The following is a 20,509-nucleotide window of genomic DNA, read 5'->3' as shown; positions in this document are numbered from 1 at the left end:
AGTGTGAAAGTGAACATTTTTGCATTACCTAAACTATTTCGATTAGTTTGTTACACATCCTCTTTTATTTTACTTGTTCAGTAAGTCTTCTTATTCATTATTAAAAACAGTTAGGAATCCCGGTTACTACTATCTTCTATCCTGCATGACCACTTGTTTTAGGGCTCCGGCCCGGACGCTCGACTTGACCTCGTGCCCACCCAGGGAGGCGGTGCCATCACGAGCGATGTACAGCTGAAGGCCAGAGGCTAAACAAAAGCAATTATTATCACCGAGACGTGAGACATGAGTTCGTATTGAGTTACTCACTTTCTGCGGATTCCTCCAGCTGATCCAGCTTGGTGTCCTTCAAAATCTCATCAATTAACGAGTCTGGATTGACCCGCGTCTCCTCCACTCGGTCGGATACGCGTGGCCCATCATCGAGCGCCCCCTTTTTCCGCTTCTCGGCGCTACTTTTCGTCCGATCCAGAGATCCTGTTTCACTTATAACTAACGAACCGGAACTGGGATTCCTATAGAAGGCATAATACAAATAATTGTCAACAATCTTAAAACTCTTGTTTTTAGTGAAGAACTTAACAAAGTTTTAAAATAACTAAGTGCAATATGAATAAATTCTTGCGTGTTTAGCATCGCGAGAGAAACAATACAACAGAAAGGCAAGCAGTAACGAGGCCAGAACAGCACAAGGTTGGAACACCCTTCGGTCAATCCATGCTTTCAAATAATGTGACTTTTAATTTATATAATGAATATGCTGTGATACACGGTATGGGGCAAAATAAATAATATAGTAGTATTAAAGTTAAGTAACTTCGGCAACCAAAGTTTTATATCCTTGCAGATAACCTGTAGCAATTAAAATATATTCGTTCCATTTCGGTGAAATTAAAAGAAAATGGTAATGATAAATGGAAATAGTTTTAAAGCAAAATCGATAGCTTTTGCTTACAGAAATTGCCGGACAGAAACTTGGCTATATTGAATTATAATATTGTTAAGACTATGCATGCTTGTAGAGTCGTAAAAAACTTCGGAACAAAACAATTTCTGCCAGGATACGAAAAATCAAAATCGAAACGGAGAAAAACCCGGTTTAGAAAAAAAACGATATTAACAATTTAACGCACAAGTACAAAAGAAAATAGAAGCAAATTGACACAACCCAAAAATTTTATTAAATAAACAAATAATATATTTCTTAAACTATATGTAAACTAAAAGTCCTAAGACTTAGTGAAACTAATATTATCCATTCCGCTGAAAAGATCTCGGATCTTAAGTGCACTTTATTTGTTTTATGCTTTTAAGTAAAGATAAAACATTTTTTCCGCTCACTTATGTTTTTAGACAGTTTTATTTTATTTTTTTAAAGCAGAACTCAATGTATCCTTTTTATAAAATGCTGAGCATATAATAAAAAAAACTCAAGTAAACAAATGAATGCCTAATAAAATAATGAATAAGAACTAGATCCGAGTTTGGCGTTTGTTAAAAAGAAATCTAATTTCTTTAATCCTTAAACTTGACTTTTATAAGAAAATATTCTTATTTATTTGTATTTTTTTATACAATTCGGTTCTTTATTGAAGAAGTATTTCTCAACAAAAAAACGATTATTTACTTTTTATGGAATAAAATGCCATTAAACACAAGAACTTCGTATTCTTCGCTATGCTACAAAACCTTTTGGTGACAGAAAACTAGTTCGAAACTACTTTTGGAAGACACAAAAAAATAAAAAGATGCAATTTGTTGTGCGGCTACTTTGATACTTAAACGCGAAATTTTTTCAGCAGGTTATCGTTATCAACTAGATACTGGGTTATTGGCATTACAACAAAAAAGTCAAACAGAACTCAAGTAAATAAGTTTGAAATAGAAACTAATGAAGTTGACCCACATCATTGTAATGCTAGGGCGGCGAATGATTTGGGTGGTGGCCAGCGGCGAAAGTGTTGCTCCCGAGACGGACATGGTAGTGGCAGAGGCCAATGCGGAGGCCTCCGCGGCAGCTGCCGACGTGGATAGAAGCAGTGAGGCCGCCGAAGGATTCGAGCGAATACTGCACGCGTCCGTGGGACTGGCGGCCATTGAGCTGAGGGCATCGCCCGACAAGACGTTGCCCAGCCGGGGACTGCTGCCATGGCCATTGGGCGATCCAACAGTCATCTGCTGCTGCATCTGCTGGGTGGGTGCGTCCACTGTGTCCTGGCCACTTCCTGCATTGCATTGGAAGGTAATGACTGCTCCGCTGCTGCTGCTGTTGCTGTTGCTGCCGTTCGAGGAGGAGGCCGAGTGGTTTGAGTGTATACTGGCCAGGGTTCCGCATGGCGACGAGTTGCATCCGACGACATTCGAATTGGGTGCTGCGCCACCCGGCTGCTGCTGCTGCTGCCTACTGGCGCTACTGCTGGCAGCACCGGGAATGCCGCCGCTTGTTTGGCCCACGGTGCTGCCGTTGCCGTCGAAGAGTCGGCGAGGAACTCCACTGAAGCTTCTGAATGGTCGCGTCGTCAAATGCGAATATTTATTTTAGACACAGAACAACACAACAATATTATATAGACGCGTTTAAAAAATCAAAATTTCAAAATATTTGAAGTCATCGTATTTTGAAAAAACAAACGGAAATAAGAAGAAACAGTGTTGTTTTCTATTCCATTAAGAAGAAGCGAATGATTTCAGGTTATCTACTTTAAATATGAACTGAGCTTCTCGTATTAAAATCGATCAAAAACATTTAGTGTGGGAGTAGTTATAACCAAAAAGTATAATGATTATTAATGCCACAAGTAAATAATTATACAAATTGTATGCAATACCGATCTATATAAATTAAAATGAAACAATATTTTAAAAATATGTATGCTGTTTATGTACTACCGCGAATCGTAGCAATATATAAAATGTAATATGTACCCCTGTACAAAAGTGTTTTTCAGTCTAAGAAGTATAGGTAGCTAAAGTCAGCCAATATGCTTTAAAATAGGATGAGTAAGTTCCAGTCGATTGACTGATCAAGCATCTGAGATTGATTTAAGCCCCCGATTCTTTTTTCGTTTAACTTCTGGTTGGGATGCTTTAGGTGGGGAAACTACTTAAGCTTTAAAACAAAAATCATTTTCAATGAGCTTGCTGTCTTAAAATTTAAAACTTCCTCCTAAAATAGATGGCATTAGTTAAATTAGTATAGACTTGTTTCAAAACTAGGGATGGTCGATTAAGTCATCAATATTTATTAGGGTAAATAAGAATGTAAGTAGAAGAGCTTTACCCTGTTATAATGCACTCCACAGACTAATGTACAATTTTTGCTATCCTTTACAACCATCTTACATCTACTTTTTTGAAGGTACTCGACCGGAAGTGCCTTTAAAATCCACACACGATTAGTACGAATTGAACAAATGAAAACAAAACCAAACAAAATATTCACAAACAAAAACGAAAAAAATGTGAAAATGTTAAATGTACACGATAACGGCAGTGTGGGGTAGTGGACCAATACCAAAGACCAAGACTAAAGCTAGGACTAGATCGCGGAAGCAGCGAATTAAGCTAAACATTTAGGAACACAATTTAACAGTAACGAGAAACTTTCAACGAGTAACGAGTATCCCTCCTCTCGCTAGGTTTTATACGAAACTAAGGGGGAATCTTGTGGGAAATTCTTGCTTGGCTTTTTGGTAATTAAAACGCGACGCACCTCATGAGCTCGTAGGCAGCATTCGTGGAATGTGGCCTCACCACGTACGGTTCCTGAGTGGCCAGGGGCGTCGAAGAGGTTCCCTGGTGAATATTGCGTCTGTAAGCCCGTTGAAAGGGCGTGCGCGACAAAAAGGACACCGAACTGCTGAACGAGTCCGCCGGCGAGTCCACCACGTCGTAGGTTAGCAGGCGATTCACATAACTGCTGCCCAGCGAGGGCTTCTCCGCAGACTGAATGAGACGGGGGAAATTCGGCTTTCGCTCAGTAGTAGGGGTGAGAAACGGGTCCGCTTCGATGCGCTCGCTCACAATGTCCGGAATGGTGCCCATGGAGCGCATTTTCTGAATGGGATAGTGGAGCGATGGCGGACTCTCGCTGCCTTCCTGGCCGATGAACTTGGCGTTGCCGACCTTGATGTGATGGTGGCTCTGGTGGCTCAGATGCTTTACGAACAGCTTCGGTGCCGACCCGTTCGATGCAGTGGAGTTCTTTCGCAGTTGGTGGTGTTGCTGGAAGCGCCTTCGCTCCTCCAGCGACTGTTCGTGCATGCGCTGGAACTCTTCACGCACCGCTTGCTCTGCGAAACCGTCGAAGCAGAGATTGTTCAGCGACTTCATCTTGGGTATCTGCGCGTGCTCAGCCAGCTGCTTGAGACGCCGCGGCGAGTTGCGGTCCAGCTCCATGGATGCCTTGTGAAATTCCATTTCCAGAATGGAGAGGTTCTCCATCGACTTGATCTTGGCCACCCTTGGCGTGTGGAAATTTTCCTCGAGGCCGGAGTCTTCGTCGCCCGAGTCCTCGTTCAGGCACTCGTCCCCGTCGCTCGCCTCTCCGCTGTCGTAATACTGTGTGGCATGGGACGGAGAATCTGCTGCACTGCGAGTCGTGGAGGAGGGAGTAGCACTACCTCCCGCCCCCAATGGACGGAACAAGGGGGCGGAGAACTCTGCCATCGGTGTGCGAAAATCCTCGAACGCCAACGTCTCAGCAGTGCCCATCGTTGCGTTAGGCGTCTGGAAGAGCTGCTCCTCGCTGACATACTCAATGGTGGTGCTGAGACTAAGGTGGGCTTGGACTTGATGGGTTTTGGGAACCACTGGGGAGGTGTGGGGTAGCTGCTGCTCTGAACCCTTTTGCCCGTGATGGCGACCGTGCGGTATATTCAGTTTCATGGCATTAATTGCTTTTTGATTGAGTCTATTAAGTAGAGAAACGGATTTTCTAAAACGACTGTAGTTTGTTGGTATTGGTTTTCAAGGCAGGCAGTCGTTTATTGAATTCGAATACAAATGGTGTTATTGAAGAATTTTTTGGAAGTTGGTTAGTTGGCCATACACCCCATTGTTACACACAAATATAATTTAAAGTTAAAAAAGAAAGAAAAACAAAATTGATTAAAACAAATTTAGCGATAAATTAGTTTAAGATACAGTTTATATTAGTTAAATAAACATAAAATATAAAAGATACCCTAAAACCGTAGTACAAAAACAAATAAAAATAGAAGCTATTAATTATGAGTACTCAGATAACCTTAACCAGACTAAAACAGTTCAAGAAAAAGTTTCAATATAAATCCATATTTAAATATTGCATTGACCAAGACATCAGCCAAATTTAGTCCTGAGCTCCAAACATCCCAAGGTTATAAATGAACAATGAACAAAAGCCAAAGGTCCGAATAAGGTTTAAAACGAAAGAACATAGAATAGCTCATGCTCTACAACACCACTCGGTTGATATCTTCAGATGTATAGTTCTCTAGGTTTAAACCAAAGTTCACTGCCGCCTCTTAAAATGTTCCACCCCTTCCTTTCCTTAAAAAGCAAGAATAGGATCAGCATGATAACTAAAACCCCTAACGTGACAACTAAGATTTTTAATTTAAGAAATCAATCTTTGAAAGCGTTTTTTAAAGGATCAAAGTAAGACATTAAATAAAGAGCTACGTATAAAATAAAATATTTGAAAATCTTGGCTGGTTTCCTACCCGATGTTTTCTTGGTTTTTAAATATATAATTTCAAGTCATTTCGAGCTTAAGTTTAAAGTTGTAAAGCTTATGTTCTTAGTTAAACTGTTCGGTGTTCATAAAAACAATATCTAAATAAGTAATGTTTACATGGTTATAAAAAATATTTAGGATTTTACGAAGAACAAAAGAATGGTTAGCTTCGACCAGCCGAAGTGTAAGTACCCTTGCAAATGTAAGGAATATGATTTATATATAAGAGACCGTTTACTTCATTGTTCTTACATAATGAGAAAAGATTAATGTCAAGCCTCGAATGTATGTATTAATCTGTTTTCATTTATTGGTTGACTCAAAAACAGTTCACAAATAAAACATTAGTCGCATTTACTTGCAAAACAAACCAACGTTAGCTAATTTTATCTGATTGTTGACACAATATAATTATAATATTCGAAAAGACTAGTTCACACAGATAGTTTTTAGGCTGAACTTAAAACAGACTTGACGATAAGGACTTGTCCAAACGGTCCCACCCACTTTATTACGAATAAAATTACTTCTGCAAGGGTAAACACTTAAAAATGTGTTAAAAACAACAGTATACATAAATATATTTTATTTTGTTTCTATAAATGATAAAATTGAAATCAAAATAAGCGACGAAAAAGAGTGTTATAAGTTACAAAGTAATAAAAGTGTTTGAGAGTGTATAAGTATTTCAGTCTTGTAGTTTAGTGTACTTAAAAACGAGCGATGGTTGCATTATTTAAGTCAGAGCAGACTTCTCGCGTGGTGTTAATTTGGTTAAGTGTTTTTGCGTTAGACACAATTTAATAACAATGGTAAGAAAGGCTTTAGCATACGAGTAGATGCCGCATTTAAAGATTTTAGCATTATAGTATAGCAAATTATGTTTATTTTGGGTATTGCTTACACTAATCTTGGGCAAAATTTGCCATAACTAATTGTACAAGAAAATAAGACAAGGCTGTGTACAAAATAACAACTATTCTGATGACGGTTGGTTACTTACCTAGCATGTCCCGAATCACCCTCAGAACTCTGCCTTGAATGTTGACTGTGCGAAAAGCTACTATATCCCGAACCTTTTGACATCTGAATTAAGAGAAGAGGAAAAACTTTAGGTTTTGACCAAGCGAAGTGTTTTTCTCTGCATTTACTTGACTAGTATTACTGGAATTCCTTGAATGCCCCATTTCAATGAGTGTGGCGTTGGCGCCTCCAGAAAACGCGATTCCCATTCCCATCGTTCCGTAGTTGTTGCTGCCAATGACACCCGGTCCCGGGAGCGCCTGGGTCACAGGAGTTATGGCGCTAGGAGCAGCGGCGACAGCATGTTGCTGAAGATTATCCGTGGTCAAGGTCACAGCCGACTCCGAGGACTCCGACAACCCTGAGTCCGTTACAATAGCAGCTATCAAAGCCTGACTATCAATATCTGCAAGCAATGCTGTGGTGAAAATGCAGGTTTATTAATATTTTACGAGTTTTGATAATGTGTACTAAGGTCAAGAACGAAATACAAGCAATGTAATCTTGTCATCGGTTATCACCGCTCGGTATTGATAAGCTTCTTTAAAGAACGCTTCCTGACAGACCAATGCTGCACTTTTCCGGTACCGGAAAATGCAAACGTTACTCACCATCTTCCTTTGTGGTGGAGACGGGTCGCGTTCCTGGCAGCGACTGAGTGCTGGGAACGCCGCCCAAAACGGCGCCACAACCGCCCAAGGGAATAGCCGAGCCACCGCTCCCGCTGCCCATGCTGGGAAGAGCGGTGGCCGTCGGGGTTTGCAAGCCCACTCCAGTGGCTGCATTACTCAAGTCATCCATAGAGGGCTTGATCTGCTTGCTCTTCAGGTTGGGCGTGGGTCTGCGAAGGCAGTTTGTTAATTAATGTTCAATCAAAGAAGGGTCCGCCGTAGGTTACTTACGCCTTGAAGAGGATATCGCCACTCAGCATATGCATCTTGATGCTTACTCGCAGCATTGAGTTATCCAGGCGATGCCTCGAATCGTAGCCTTCCAGGAGGAATCGACGCGAGGTGAGGCCGGCGCCGGCGAATTCGGCAAGATTTAGATCGATAAAACCAAGCTTATAGTAACTTCGACCGCCCTTCATTTCCTTGCGAATCGAAACACGCAGGTGGCAGGGGTCCAAAACTCCGGTAGAGGCATTCGCGCTCATCTTGCAGGGAAACTCAAAGCTGCGGTTCCACTCCACGCGGTGGTTGCGCACTTCCTCACTAGGTCAAAATAGGATAGTCGTTACCGTTCAACGGGCTTAGATGTTCTTATTGGATCTTACCGACTACTGTACTCCTGAAACGATCCTCCATCGAGCAGTCGTATCTTGGCAAAAAGCACCTCGTTGACCAGGGCCACCTCGACTAAATCCTGCAGCTGCACTTCAACATTGAACTTGTACTTCTTCTTTTTCATCATAAAGGCCATGCCAGGGGCGCTTGGCCCGAGAAGTGTCATCAATTTCTGACCAACAAGCTGTGTTTTTCGGCCGTCCTACCGCAGAGTTAATTAGTTATTCCTCTAAACGTGTATTTTAGGTTTTTTAAATGTTGACCCCTTCTTTTGTCTTTGATAGGTCTATCAGCTTTTGCTCTGTTGTTATCCGTTGTTTAACCCAACCTATATCATATGGTTGTTATTTGCCTGCCATCTTCAAGATTAAGGAAACGTCTCGGTGCAGAAGATCGTGGTTAGAGTGCTGCATCCGGTGGTATCTCACACCTCCAGCTGCAAGCAGAAGAAATCCAAAAAGTCACAAAACTGTTTGTTTAGTTAAATGAATTTGTGTGGTGTGAAATGTATCAAAATCAGTCTGAAGTTGCTTTGAGTAAAAACTCTCGCATGTATGAAACAATAAATTTGAATTGAAGTTTTAACAACAAGGGTAAATCGAAAATACAGATTGCAAATTATGTTTTAGGTTACCAGGCAATTATTTTTTTCAGCGGATAAGGTGTCTGCTTATTAACAATTACACAAAAACAATATTCACGCACCACTCAATAAAAGGCACGCTTAAAAAAATTATTTCGAGGTGAACTAAGATAGGTGATTCAGATAGAATCTGATTACAATATTTGTTAATCTTTCAAGTACTGTATATATATATGTATATATGTACATACTCGTGTGGTTTTCCCAAATGGGTTTTTTTATAAATTATTTTATTGACTAACTTCAAATAGGCTCGAGAACATCTTTTTTTCCTATAGCCAATGGTATTATAATTTCAGTTAATCACCCCCAACCCTACAAAGTGTATAATTTTCATCAACATACGCATCCAAGGTATGTCAGTCTGTCCCTCTGCCATGTGCATCAAGTCAGCAGAACAATATTTGATATTTAAATTTTTTTCTTTCTCATAATTTGCCGTTAAAATTGATGGGCAGTGAATTTACTGCGAGAGTTCGCAGCGCTGTTTTCTGGAATTTTCCTAAATTATTGGAAAACCATTAGAGTGACGGCATACCAATTTAGATATATGAATTCATTGCAAAACAAAGTCATCGTAAAGGTATGGTATAAACAAGTGCTGGTGCCAGCGGCGGATTTAGAATTCTGGGTTGTTTTCGATTGAAAAAAAATTTTCAATGTAAATCTAGTCTGTGGAATTTATATGTTAATCTCGGGAATTAACTTTAACTTTCATATTTATTTATAATTAATGTAGAATTATTATTATTACATATATTATTATAAACTAATAGTTTCGATTCAATTTTACCGCTCTGGAAATGCAAACCTGCAGATGTCGACCGAGTTAGGTTTGGTTTTTTGAACCCCAAAGTATAACACATTTATTTGTATGCGGCATCAACAGGGTAAAATGTATTTATGTATTATATATTTTTAAGTCTGTTTTTAATCAACGAGTATACAGCCTATTACACTTAAAAGCAATACTTATATGTGTAACAACGAAAGCTGCTTGTATATTTTAACCGCTGCGGGGAAAATCCACAGCTTGACAACAGTAATGACACCAAATGCGATAAATTCTAATTGCGCCACTAGGCTGCCAAGCGACGGAGAGGAAGGGGTATTGTTTGGTCAGCATTTCATTGAAAGTCAGTCAGTTGAATACGCGACCGCACACATGCCTAATCTCAGCTCACGTCTATATGACTTTGGCAGACTAGTCGGCTTTTAAACCGACTTATGTACATTCGCCTTTCTTGGAGCACATATGTGTGAATATGCATTACTTTTGTCTCGTTTTAGTTTTTGACGTTCATCAATGACATAATGTATTTTTTCAGTCATTTGCTACTTTCTGTATGAGTTTTTGGAAAAATAAAAATAATACACGTTATCAAAAAATTTAATTGTTTAAATAGCTCTAAGAAAAGATACAAGTTTCTAAACAGAAACTTGAGAGATACAAAAATTGTATGAATAATGCTGTTACCTATATATAGATATATTAATTTTAATTGTAATGGCCTCCTCCATTGTTGTTTAATTTTTGCGAACCTTTTCTAAAATAACTTCCAATCTCGACCGCTTCGTCACAAGTTGTAACACGGTTTTTTGTAGAGTTTTAGCACCGTAGCTTTAAAACTGAGAAAAGTTTGCATAGAAATAATAAATAAAAAAAGTTTGATTTTGGAAAATTTTTGAATTTTCATATCTTCGAAATGGGGGGTTGGTCGAAAAATTCTAAAAGGTGGGCAATGATGGTCAAAAAGGGGCCAAATGATTCCACTTTTCAAATTAGAAAATTTGAAATTTTATTGAAGCTTGAAGAAGTTAAAGCTATGTTATATGTTAAAATTTTAGCACTTCCCCATTTGCTGTAGGAAATCCCTCTTTAAATATTCCGCACTATCTCTATCTTTAATCGATAAATATAGCAAATGTAATAACAATCCTTATCTGGGGTAATCTTATCGATATCTTGTAGTACTTAAAAACTTAGTCAGCCATATGTTCCGCTTCAAAGAAACTCGCTTTATAGTCCTGTTTACCCAGTTAAGATAAGATATGTCTGGACAGAAAAGGAACAATATAAAAAGCGCAAACAGCTTGAAATCAAACAATGATAATAAAATAATAATAACCAGACTAGCCACGCCTGTCCCTATTGAAAATAGCAGTTAGAACGTTGACAGTTTTTTGTTCGATAAAGACGAATAAGATAACGCGGAAAGCAGTACCAACTTTGATAACAAAACACCTATCTGGCTTAATTGTAAACGTTCCAAATGATCTTGACCCCAGCAAATTAAATGTCATAAAACTAGTAAACTAAGGCGACCTTGAGTTATGAAAGTGTCTAACAAAATTTAAATTTTCTTAAAGTTTTAAGAACTTACTTCAATTATCAATAAATATTCAAAGGGATGTTTCTAAAAAAAAGTATTTTTTTTCAACATACAAAATAACAGTAACAACTGTTTCAAAAACCTAACAAAATTAGGTAGATTTTCTATTAAATAGTTTCACCGATGAAAGCTTTATGGTAGAAGGTGCACTTTTCAAATGGATTTACTGATATTTTCTTAAGATTGCTTATGTTTAATTTCCGCAATGTCAAACTCAGAAGTCATACTGAAACTGATGTCCGTTCAGTATTAAAATTGAAGACAATATTTAATATTTAAATTTGAAGACAATATTTAAAATGCCAATCAGGATATAAAATTCACTTGTAATATTACTGCTAGTTACCAGAGGGGAGCGCCAAATGAATACTGTACAGTAAGCCAAAACTCAATTGAACAAGTTAACACTTATTTGTGTGATAAGCAAACACAATGAAAACAAAAATAAGTACTCAAAAATCTGGAAATTTTCTGATTATTGCCCAGCTTTTAGTAAAAGTCACCTTATGATAATTACGAGAACGAGGTGCCTAGGTTAGCAGAATCACATATGTAATTGTATATAAATTGTGACCTTGCTTCTTATTACTGTTCATCGTAAAAAAATAATTTGAAATGGTGAGATGTTGTGAGTTGCCAATTTAATATTTACTGGTCGAATGTAAAGTAATTACAATGTCAACTTTTAGATATACAGTTCGTTTCATTTGGATAGGACACCTAGCAACTTTTATGGTTAATCGCTCGTAGCGAAGACAAAAATCGTTGAAAGCTAAAATTTTTTTTTAAAGTTATAATCTCTGTTCTATTGTGATTCTAAAATGCAGTTACATTTTTTCATTATTGCTTTCCACACTTTTTTATTTGAGCTTTTGCACTGCTGCATGGTTTTTTGCATGCTGAAAATCGTTTCATTTGGATAGGACACTTGTCAGAAATCACTTTTGTACAGTGCGCAGTTTGTTTAAAACGTTTTTTTTTTCAATCTGATGCTATTATTGATCAAATGGAACTAAAATAGGCCTTGGATCGGCACTCCAGGATAAAGATGGGAAAATTATGGGGGAAAATTGATGCATATTTGGACTCAGGCCTTAATGTGACCCAAATCGCCACGAAAATAAAAAAAATCGCGAAATGTTGTACACAATTTATTAACAGATAATGAAAACTATAAAAAAAAATTATAAAGGGCTCCAAAAAACAAAGTTAAACGTTCGAGATAAGCGGCTTCTAGTGAAAAAGGCCTCCAATTTCCCCATGTCCTGCCCCGTTTTGGCTCATTATGAGGCCAACAAGGCGTCTAAAACCCCATTTGGCGGACTTTACACACTTGCTAACACTTGGGGCCGTCAAAAATGGCAAGTTCTCCAAGAATCACAGAGATCCATCGTCAGGCGCGGCACAATTTTGGAAAATACAACTTTAAAACGAATTGGCGCTCAGTAAGCTATTCTTAAAGGCTCCTGCTAAGCTCTATTTTAATATTTTTTAATGTTTGGATTATATTTTTCGATGAAAAAAACTTAATTTGAGCCCATCCGGGCCATTCAAATATAATCCAAACATTAAAAAATATTAAAATAGAGCTTAGCAGGAGCCTTTAAGAATAGCTTACTGAGCGCCAATTCGTTTTAAAGTTGTATTTTCCAAAATTGTGCCGCGCCTGACGATGGATCTCTGTGATTCTTGGAGAACTTGCCATTTTTGACGGCCCCAAGTGTTAGCAAGTGTGTAAAGTCCTCCAAATGGGGTTTTAGACGCCTTGTTGGCCTCATAATGAGCCAAAACGGGGCAGGACATGGGGAAATTGGAGGCCTTTTTTCACTAGAAGCCGCTTATCTCGAACGTTTAACTTTGTTTTTTGGAGCCCTTTATAATTTTTTTTATAGTTTTCATTATCTGTTAATAAATTGTGTACAACATTTCGCGATTTTTTTATTTTCGTGGCGATTTGGGTCACATTAAGGCCTGAGTCCAAATATGCATCAATTTTCCCCCATAATTTTCCCATCTTTATCCTGGAGTGCCGATCCAAGGCCTATTTTAGTTCCATTTGATCAATAATAGCATCAGATTGAAAAAAAACGTTTTAAACAAACTGCGCACTGTACAAAAGTGATTTCTGACAAGTGTCCTATCCAAATGAAACGATTTTCAGCATGCAAAAAACCATGCAGCAGTGCAAAAGCTCAAATAAAAAAGTGTGGAAAGCAATAATGAAAAAATGTAACTGCATTTTAGAATCACAATAGAACAGAGATTATAACTTTAAAAAAAATTTTAGCTTTCAACGATTTTTGTCTTCGCTACGAGCGATTAACCATAAAAGTTGCTAGGTGTCCTATCCAAATGAAACGAACTGTACTGTAAGTGATTCCTAAGTGATTTATATTGAAACAAAATGATTTCAAAAAATGTTTTCACTTTTTTATGGCAGCTAATACATGTATGTACATAGTGTACATTTTTTTTGAAAAGTTTTAAAGTGCTCTCATTTTTTATTTTTCTATAAAAATGTCTCCCTTACCGATTTGCAAATTTTTGATGGAATTATAATAAAACTCTGCATGAATATAGCCAGTATTTTCAAATAACTTCACCCAATGTAACTTACAACAAGAAAGGAAGCTAGCTTCGGCAATCCGAAGCTTATATACCCTTGCAGTCATCAAATATGTCGAACAAAACTCATAAAGGCTAGACAACATCGAAGCTAAGACGATTTTTATATTCATTTTCCATATTTTTGACTATAGATCATATGGGAGCTATACGATATAGTTGTCCGATTTTGATCAAATTTAATTCGTAATTCAAGAGTCGTAAGAAAACTCTATATTCCAAAAATCATACTTGTCTGATGAAAAACAACGATGTTATAATTTTATTTCCATTATTTCTATATAGATTTTTCGATCTTTCCTATGGCAGCTATAAGATATAGATGACAGATTTTTATGAAACTTTTTTCTCAATATAAACGTTGTTAAAAAACTTTGTATTCAAAAAATCATGCTCGTGGGATAAAAAACAACGATGTTATCAATTTATTTCCATTAATTCTATATATAATTTTCGATCTCTCTTATGGCAGCTATATGATAGAGTTATCCGATTTTGATCAAATTTAATCCGAAATTCAATAACAGTTAGAAAACGCCATCTTGAAGAATTCAAGTCGATCTGATCAAAAACAACGGAGTAAGAATTTTTTATTTTATTCTCTCGTATGGGAGCTATCCGATATAGTCGGCCGATCCGGCCCGTTCCGACTTATATACTGCTTGCAATAACTACACACATTTTGGGAAAGTTTCAGCGAAATAGCTTTAAAACTGAGAGACTAGTTTAGGCAGAAACGGACAGACGGACAGACGTACAGACGTATTCCGATTCTACTCGTGATGCTGATCAAGAATATATATACTTTATGGGGTCTGAGGTGTCTCCTTCACTGCGTTGCAAACTTCTGGCCAAAATTATAATACCCTTTGCTCTGCAAGGGTACAAAAAAAGGGCACTGAGAAGCAATGTTGACCTAAAAACGATTTTCACACTGCCAAAACTTTTTAATCTTCCAAAATGTCCTGTCCACGAAGAACTAGAAATCCTTCAAATCAAAGAGGCGTGATAATCTTCCTCCATCCTGTTCAACTATGGAGTGGAAAGGCTCATTCAACGCTTGGACGTCGCATGCTAGCCAAACAAGCTGAACTAAAGCAGTGTTTTAAAAACACGAAGTTGAAAAAATCAATAACCTGATGTGCTTTGGTTGTTGTAGTTTTAGTGAGGCTTTTGGGGCGGTATGGCGTCCTCAGTAATAGCAAGGAAATGCCAAGTGACTTGTTTTTCCTTTAAGGCAATGCAAACCAAAAGCAGAAAATGTAGCATTTAGGCAAAAGTCGAAAGCACTTTCAACATGCTAGCCAAAGATAGTCTACGTTGCGCTAAAGCGGGTTCATAATGAGGATGATGATGGCAAGGGTCACTGAATCGCCACAAAATCAATCATGAGAACCGATATTTTTTGGTAACAAAAACTCTATGACGCTAGGGAAATCAAATATTTACCAGAAAAAGAGTATTATTCGAAAATAAAAAATGATTTCTGTGTTCAATAGAAATAACAATAAATACGAGTCGTCCCACATTTCTTTATTACTTTGCTTTATATAAAGAATTCACAAGCAATAGTCCATTACTGTTTTCTGTACATGTATAAAGCAAAAAAAAAAAAAAAAAAAATGAAAGCAGATCTCATGCAAGCTATAGTCTTGGATCTCTATTGTATGTATATTCTCTTTTTCTCTTTGTATTTAATTTATGTTTTTCAAGTTTCCTTCAGCGACTGTCAAAAAAGAGCTTTGAACTTGAATTGCTCAGTTACAAAGAGGCAAAGTAGAAGTTTTTTGCTATGAATTTAAAGTTGATTTAAAATACGTAATTTTAACAAATGGCAAAATTATTTTAACGAATAAAAAATAAAAAACATAAAAAATATAGAAAAAGTCTTCTTATAAACGGTTAATATACACTTAAAAATCAGTAAACAACTTTTTTGAGTGCAACTGAACCCAGTTAGCAAATTAGTAAGCCCTTGATAGGTTTGCATTAGGACAATGCATTTAAAAGGGCTTTTAACATAATATTTAAAAAATATTTAAACGAATTCTTATAAACTGTGGCACATTTAAACAGTATTTGGTCTTTACATCTTCTTAGCGACATCCAAATTGCCAAATGTTGCCAGACAGGTTCAGCAAGCTCTGGCGTGCATCTCTCTCCTTCCATAAGTCTCATTTTTTCTCAAACATGCCGAGAAAATTGCATTTTTATACCCTTGCAGAGCAAAAGGGTATTATAATTTCAGTCAGAAGTTTGCAACGCAATGAAGGAGACACCTCAGACCCCATAAAGTATATATATTCTTGATCAGCATCACGAGCACAATCGAAATCCGTCTTTACGTCTGTCCGTCTGTCCATCTGTCCGTCTGTCCGTTTCCGCGCAAACTAGTCTCTCAGTTTTAAAGCTATCGTGCTGAAACTTTCCCAAAAGTTGTGTAGTTGTTGCACGCAGTATATAAGTCGGAACGGGCCGGATCGGCCGACTATATCGGATAGCTCCAATACAAGAGAATGAAATAAAAAATTCTCACTCTGATGTTTTTGATCAGATCGACTTGAATTCTTCAAGATGGCGTTTTCTAACTGTTATTGAATTTCGGATTAAATTTGAAGAAAATCGGATAACTCTATCATATAGCTGCCATTGCAGAGATCGAAAAATATATATAGAATTAATGGAAATAAATTGATAGCATCGTTGTTTTCTATCCCACGAGCTTGATTTTTTGAACATCAAGTTTTTTAACAACCCTTATAGTGAGAAAAAAGTTTCATAAAAATCGGACAACTATATCTTATAGCTGCCATAGGAAAGATCGAAAAAACTATATAGATTTGTTTATAAAAACAAGAAAGGAAGCTTATATACCCTTGCAGTCATCAAATATTTCGAACAGAATACACAAAGGCTAAACAACATCGAAGCTACGACGACTTTTCTATTAGTTTTCCATATTTTTGACCATTGTTCATATCGCCGCTATATGATATAGTTGTCCGATTTTGATGAAATTTTATTTGTTATTCAAGAGTCGTTAGAAAACTTTATATTCCAAAAATCTTGATTTTCTGATGAGAAATAACGATGTTATCATTTTATTTCCGTTAATTCTATATAGATTTTTCGATCTTTCCTATGGCAGCTATATGATATAGTTGTCCGATTTTTATAAAAATTTTTTTATAAATCAAGGCTAGTTAAAAAACTTGATACTCAAAAAATCATGCTCGTGGGATAAAAAACAACGATGCAATCAATTTATTTCCATTAATTCTATATATATTTTTCGATCTCTCCTATGACAGCTATATGATGCAGTTATCCGATTTTGTTCAAATTTAATCCGAAATTCAATAACAGTTAGAAAACGCCATCTTGAAGAATTCAAGTCTATCTGATCAAAAACAACGGCGTGAGAATTTGTTATTTCATTCTCTCGTATAGGAGCTATCCGATATAGTCGGCCGATCCGGCCCGTTCCGACTTATATACTGCGTGCAATAACTACACACCTTTTGGGAAAGTTTCAGCAAGATAGCTTTAAAACTGAGAGACTAGTTTGCGCGGAAACGGACAGACGGACAGATGGACAGACGGACAGACGGACAGACGTACATACATATTTCGATTCAGATGGTGATGCTGATCAAGAATATATATACTTTATGGGGTCTGAGGTGTCTCCTTCATTGCGTTGCAAACTTCTGACTGAAATTATAATACCCTTTTGCTATGCAAGGGTATAAAAATGATAACATCGTTGTTTTTCATCAGACAAGTATGATTTTTGGTATATAGAGTTTTCTTACGACTCTTGAGTTACGAATTAAATTTGATCAAAATCGGACAACTATATCATATAGCTCCCATATGATCTATAGTCGAAAATATGGAAAATGAATAGAAAAATCGTCTTAGCTTCGATGTTGTTTAAGCTTTATGCATTTTGTTCGACATATTTGATGACTGCAAGGGTATATAAGCTTCGGCTTGCCGAAGCTAGCTTCCTTTCTTGTTCTTATTGCTTAAAATCCCCTTACTTAAAAAAACATAGATAATATACAAAAATATTTTTACAGATGTTTTTTAGGTATCCTTTGCTAATTACGCGATTGTGTAGAACATTCTTGTTTAAAGTCTTTAAATAATTGGTTTCCGTATAAATGAAAAACATTATTTGTTCTTTGTCTACGCTTTCTTATTCAATAAGCAGTATGGAATCATTATAAAGAACAACCTTTTTTAAAATCTATATAATACAGTTGGTATAGGGACCAATACAAATCCTTTAGCTTTTCTCTGCCTAGGATTTCTAAGCAATATACAGAACGATTAACTCATAGAACTTTACGTTATGCGGCCAGATGCAAGTGAAAAATTTGAATTAAATTGAATGCATCCTCATTATAGGAGCAGACGAAGTCTTTTCTGACCGAGCAATTCAGGGTTGCCCTCCCCTGCTTAACCTCATTGGCACTGATTTGATTTGATTATCGCAAACATTTTTCGCACTCGACAACCGTTTCGGCTGCGAAATTGAAATTCCACCCCCGGGTAAATTGAATTGCCTATCTGAAGCTCCATTGCCCACCCAAGGCCTGTAGCGAGGCGTCCAGACTACCAAAGCCTTTTTGAAATTTCCCCATTCTCTGCTACATTTTAGACAACTAGTTAAATTAACATTTTCCACAGTGTAGCACGGGGATTAGGTGTCTGTTTGGAATTTTGTTTTTGATGTTCAATGTGATAGGGAGAACTAGCTATCTTTACAATTTTTTTATTTGATAAGATTTCGGTTTAAATGGCGTTTAGCGCGTTTACAAATTGTTGTTTTTTTCAACTTGTAAATATGTACTCATAAGAGTAAAGATGAAATGCAAACTTAGTCAAAAGAGGTATAAACTCGTTTAAAAATATATATTATATTATTATAATAATAAATTATTTAAGCACTTGTTTCAAACGTTTTTTCGTAAAATTGTTTCTATACCGTCTGCAAGGATATACAAATTAAACGATAACTGGATCTGTATTACAATAATCCAATTTAGACTAGTTCCATAAATTTTAGATGCCAAAGCTAGCTTCAAAAGCGATATACATAGTTTAAAGTAGTGTTTAAATATTTCCAAATCTGTAACCAGTACGCTCTTTGTTTGTGAAAATGATTAAAACATATCAAAACGACCGAATATGACTCAATCGTGTATTGTACAACTTACACACAAATAGAAATTCAAATATTCATTTTATGTGATATATATATGCTATTAATTAACATGTAGTCCGTCTACAGTTTGATGGGGTACTTATCTAAATCAGACTTACCTTTGATTAAAAAATCCACACACAATAGGTAAAGCGAGTTTCCGTTTTGCAGGCGGCTACATACGTTGAATACGTTGCAAGCAGCTGATTATACGACAAAGAGACAATCGGAAATCAAATTTAAAAACACCGTTTGCACTTGTTACAGACAAAAGCAGAGGCAACAACAATGAGTGTTCGAAAATTAAAACTTCGATGTGATAAAACAAAAAAAAAAAACACGAAATCGAACAAGGTGGCAGCACCCATACAATAACAACAGCCGCACACCAACACAACTGTTCCCAAAGGGCGTCGTACGTCGTGATTGTAGTTGTTCGTGTTTTGAAAAATATTATTTCTGCGCATTTGTTGCTGTCCTGCCTGGTGGGGTTTACAATAATTAAAACCCAGCTTAGCAACTAAGAGTGTAACGAGATGCGGTTGCGAGATTTCCGACACACGCTTTTGTTGATGTAGTCGCTGGTTTTTCCACTTCCACTTTGCCAAGAACGGAAGATCGAAGGGAGGAGGAAGGGATATATGCACACCCCCCGCACGATGAAACAGATTCTTTTTTCAACGCCGCGATTCGCATTTGGCTAATTTCGGTACAAACAACGCGACTACATAAATCTTATGCCCGATTGCTTTGCAACACTTTTTTTTACATTTTTCTGATGAAAAAGCAAACGCACACCAGCACACAGCAACACAAAACACGCACTCGAACGACGCTCTTACCAAAGGCAGCCCAAATAGCAACGATTTGATTCGTTTGCTTTTGTCGCTGCAAAATTAACTTGCTGGTCACTGTTTGCTAAGATTAATTGGAGAAATTACTACTTTTTGCACTTGTTCAATTTGCATCAGAACGCGATGATGCGCCACCCACGACAGAACCAGTGTGACCACATCAAAATTGTGTGACCTCGTAGCAATTTGAAAAAATACCAAACAACAAATGGTGGTAAGCCATAATAACAATTTATTATAGCCTGTTTACACTATATCGGGTTATCTACAGAGTAAGCCGGTAACCCAATTTAATTACTATTAAAGGTAGTTTATTGTTTTAATTTTAATACGGAACAGCGATTCTTCGATTTAAACTAATTCATTTATAAAAGTTCTGTACTTTTTTAACTTTAGTGAGGAAACATCAACGATGGTCAAAAAATAGGATAATACTGGAGTCTTCTTAACGACTCCACTCTTAAGACCTTTGTACGAAAATAAATCGAGTTAACCCATAACTTCACCGTAAACATGCCCTTAGTATGTTATGTTTAGACACAATTCCGCATTGCTTTAACTTTCTGTCATTTTTGAATTGCCCTTGCTCCAATAGCACCTATTGGTGGAACTAGATATGGTATACATATAAATAAATTATTATTAAGTCGTTTTTCGAAATAATTAAAAAAAATTATAAAGTTTAAATGCATATTTGTATGAAAATATCTCCACAAACTAAACAAGGCGAAACAAATTATTAATTAAAGTA

General features: G+C 36.9%; 1 protein-coding gene across 6 annotated transcripts; it reads right to left on the bottom strand.

Annotated features, from left to right (window-relative positions):
* Positions 1-42: 42 nt before the first annotated feature.
* LOC108093398 (protein FAM102A) lies at positions 43-19,924 on the bottom strand. Of its 6 annotated transcripts, XM_017193425.2 has the most exons (11): positions 19,747-19,924; positions 19,024-19,107; positions 8,019-8,464; positions 7,645-7,956; positions 7,354-7,583; positions 6,871-7,160; positions 6,723-6,805; positions 3,713-4,945; positions 1,907-2,503; positions 310-515; positions 43-248 (listed from the first exon to the last, which is right to left on the bottom strand). In XM_017193425.2, exons 3-11 carry the CDS (start codon positions 8,192-8,194, stop codon positions 130-132), a joined length of 3,246 nt encoding a protein of 1,081 aa, XP_017048914.1. In that variant the 5' UTR covers positions 8,195-8,464; positions 19,024-19,107; positions 19,747-19,924; the 3' UTR covers positions 43-129. The 6 variants fall into 6 exon arrangements, with proteins under 6 accessions (XP_017048914.1, XP_017048909.1, XP_017048910.1 ...); XM_017193420.2 differs by lacking the exon at positions 1,907-2,503; XM_017193421.2 differs by lacking the exon at positions 1,907-2,503 and having other exon boundaries at positions 3,713-4,936.
* Positions 19,925-20,509: the final 585 nt, after the last annotated feature.

Source organism: Drosophila ficusphila, unplaced genomic scaffold (assembly GCF_018152265.1).
Source record: "Drosophila ficusphila isolate 14025-0441.05 unplaced genomic scaffold, ASM1815226v1 contig_636, whole genome shotgun sequence".
NCBI classification, from domain to species: domain Eukaryota; kingdom Metazoa; phylum Arthropoda; class Insecta; order Diptera; family Drosophilidae; genus Drosophila; species Drosophila ficusphila.
The sequence above is the reverse complement of the archived record's forward strand: the minus strand, read 5'-3'. Positions and strand labels throughout refer to the sequence as shown.

Excerpts from the sequence above, each read along its gene's own strand:
- LOC108093398 (XM_017193425.2), bottom strand. The coding sequence starts at position 8,194 with ATGACACTTCTCGGGCCAAGCGCCCCTGGCATGGCCTTTATGATGAAA. Across the intron at positions 7,957-8,018 it reads TTTCAGGAGTACAGTAGTCG|TGAGGAAGTGCGCAACCACC; the intron begins GTAAGATCCAAT and ends ATTTTGACCTAG. Across the intron at positions 7,584-7,644 it reads GGCGATATCCTCTTCAAGGC|ACCCACGCCCAACCTGAAGA; the intron begins GTAAGTAACCTA and ends CTGCCTTCGCAG.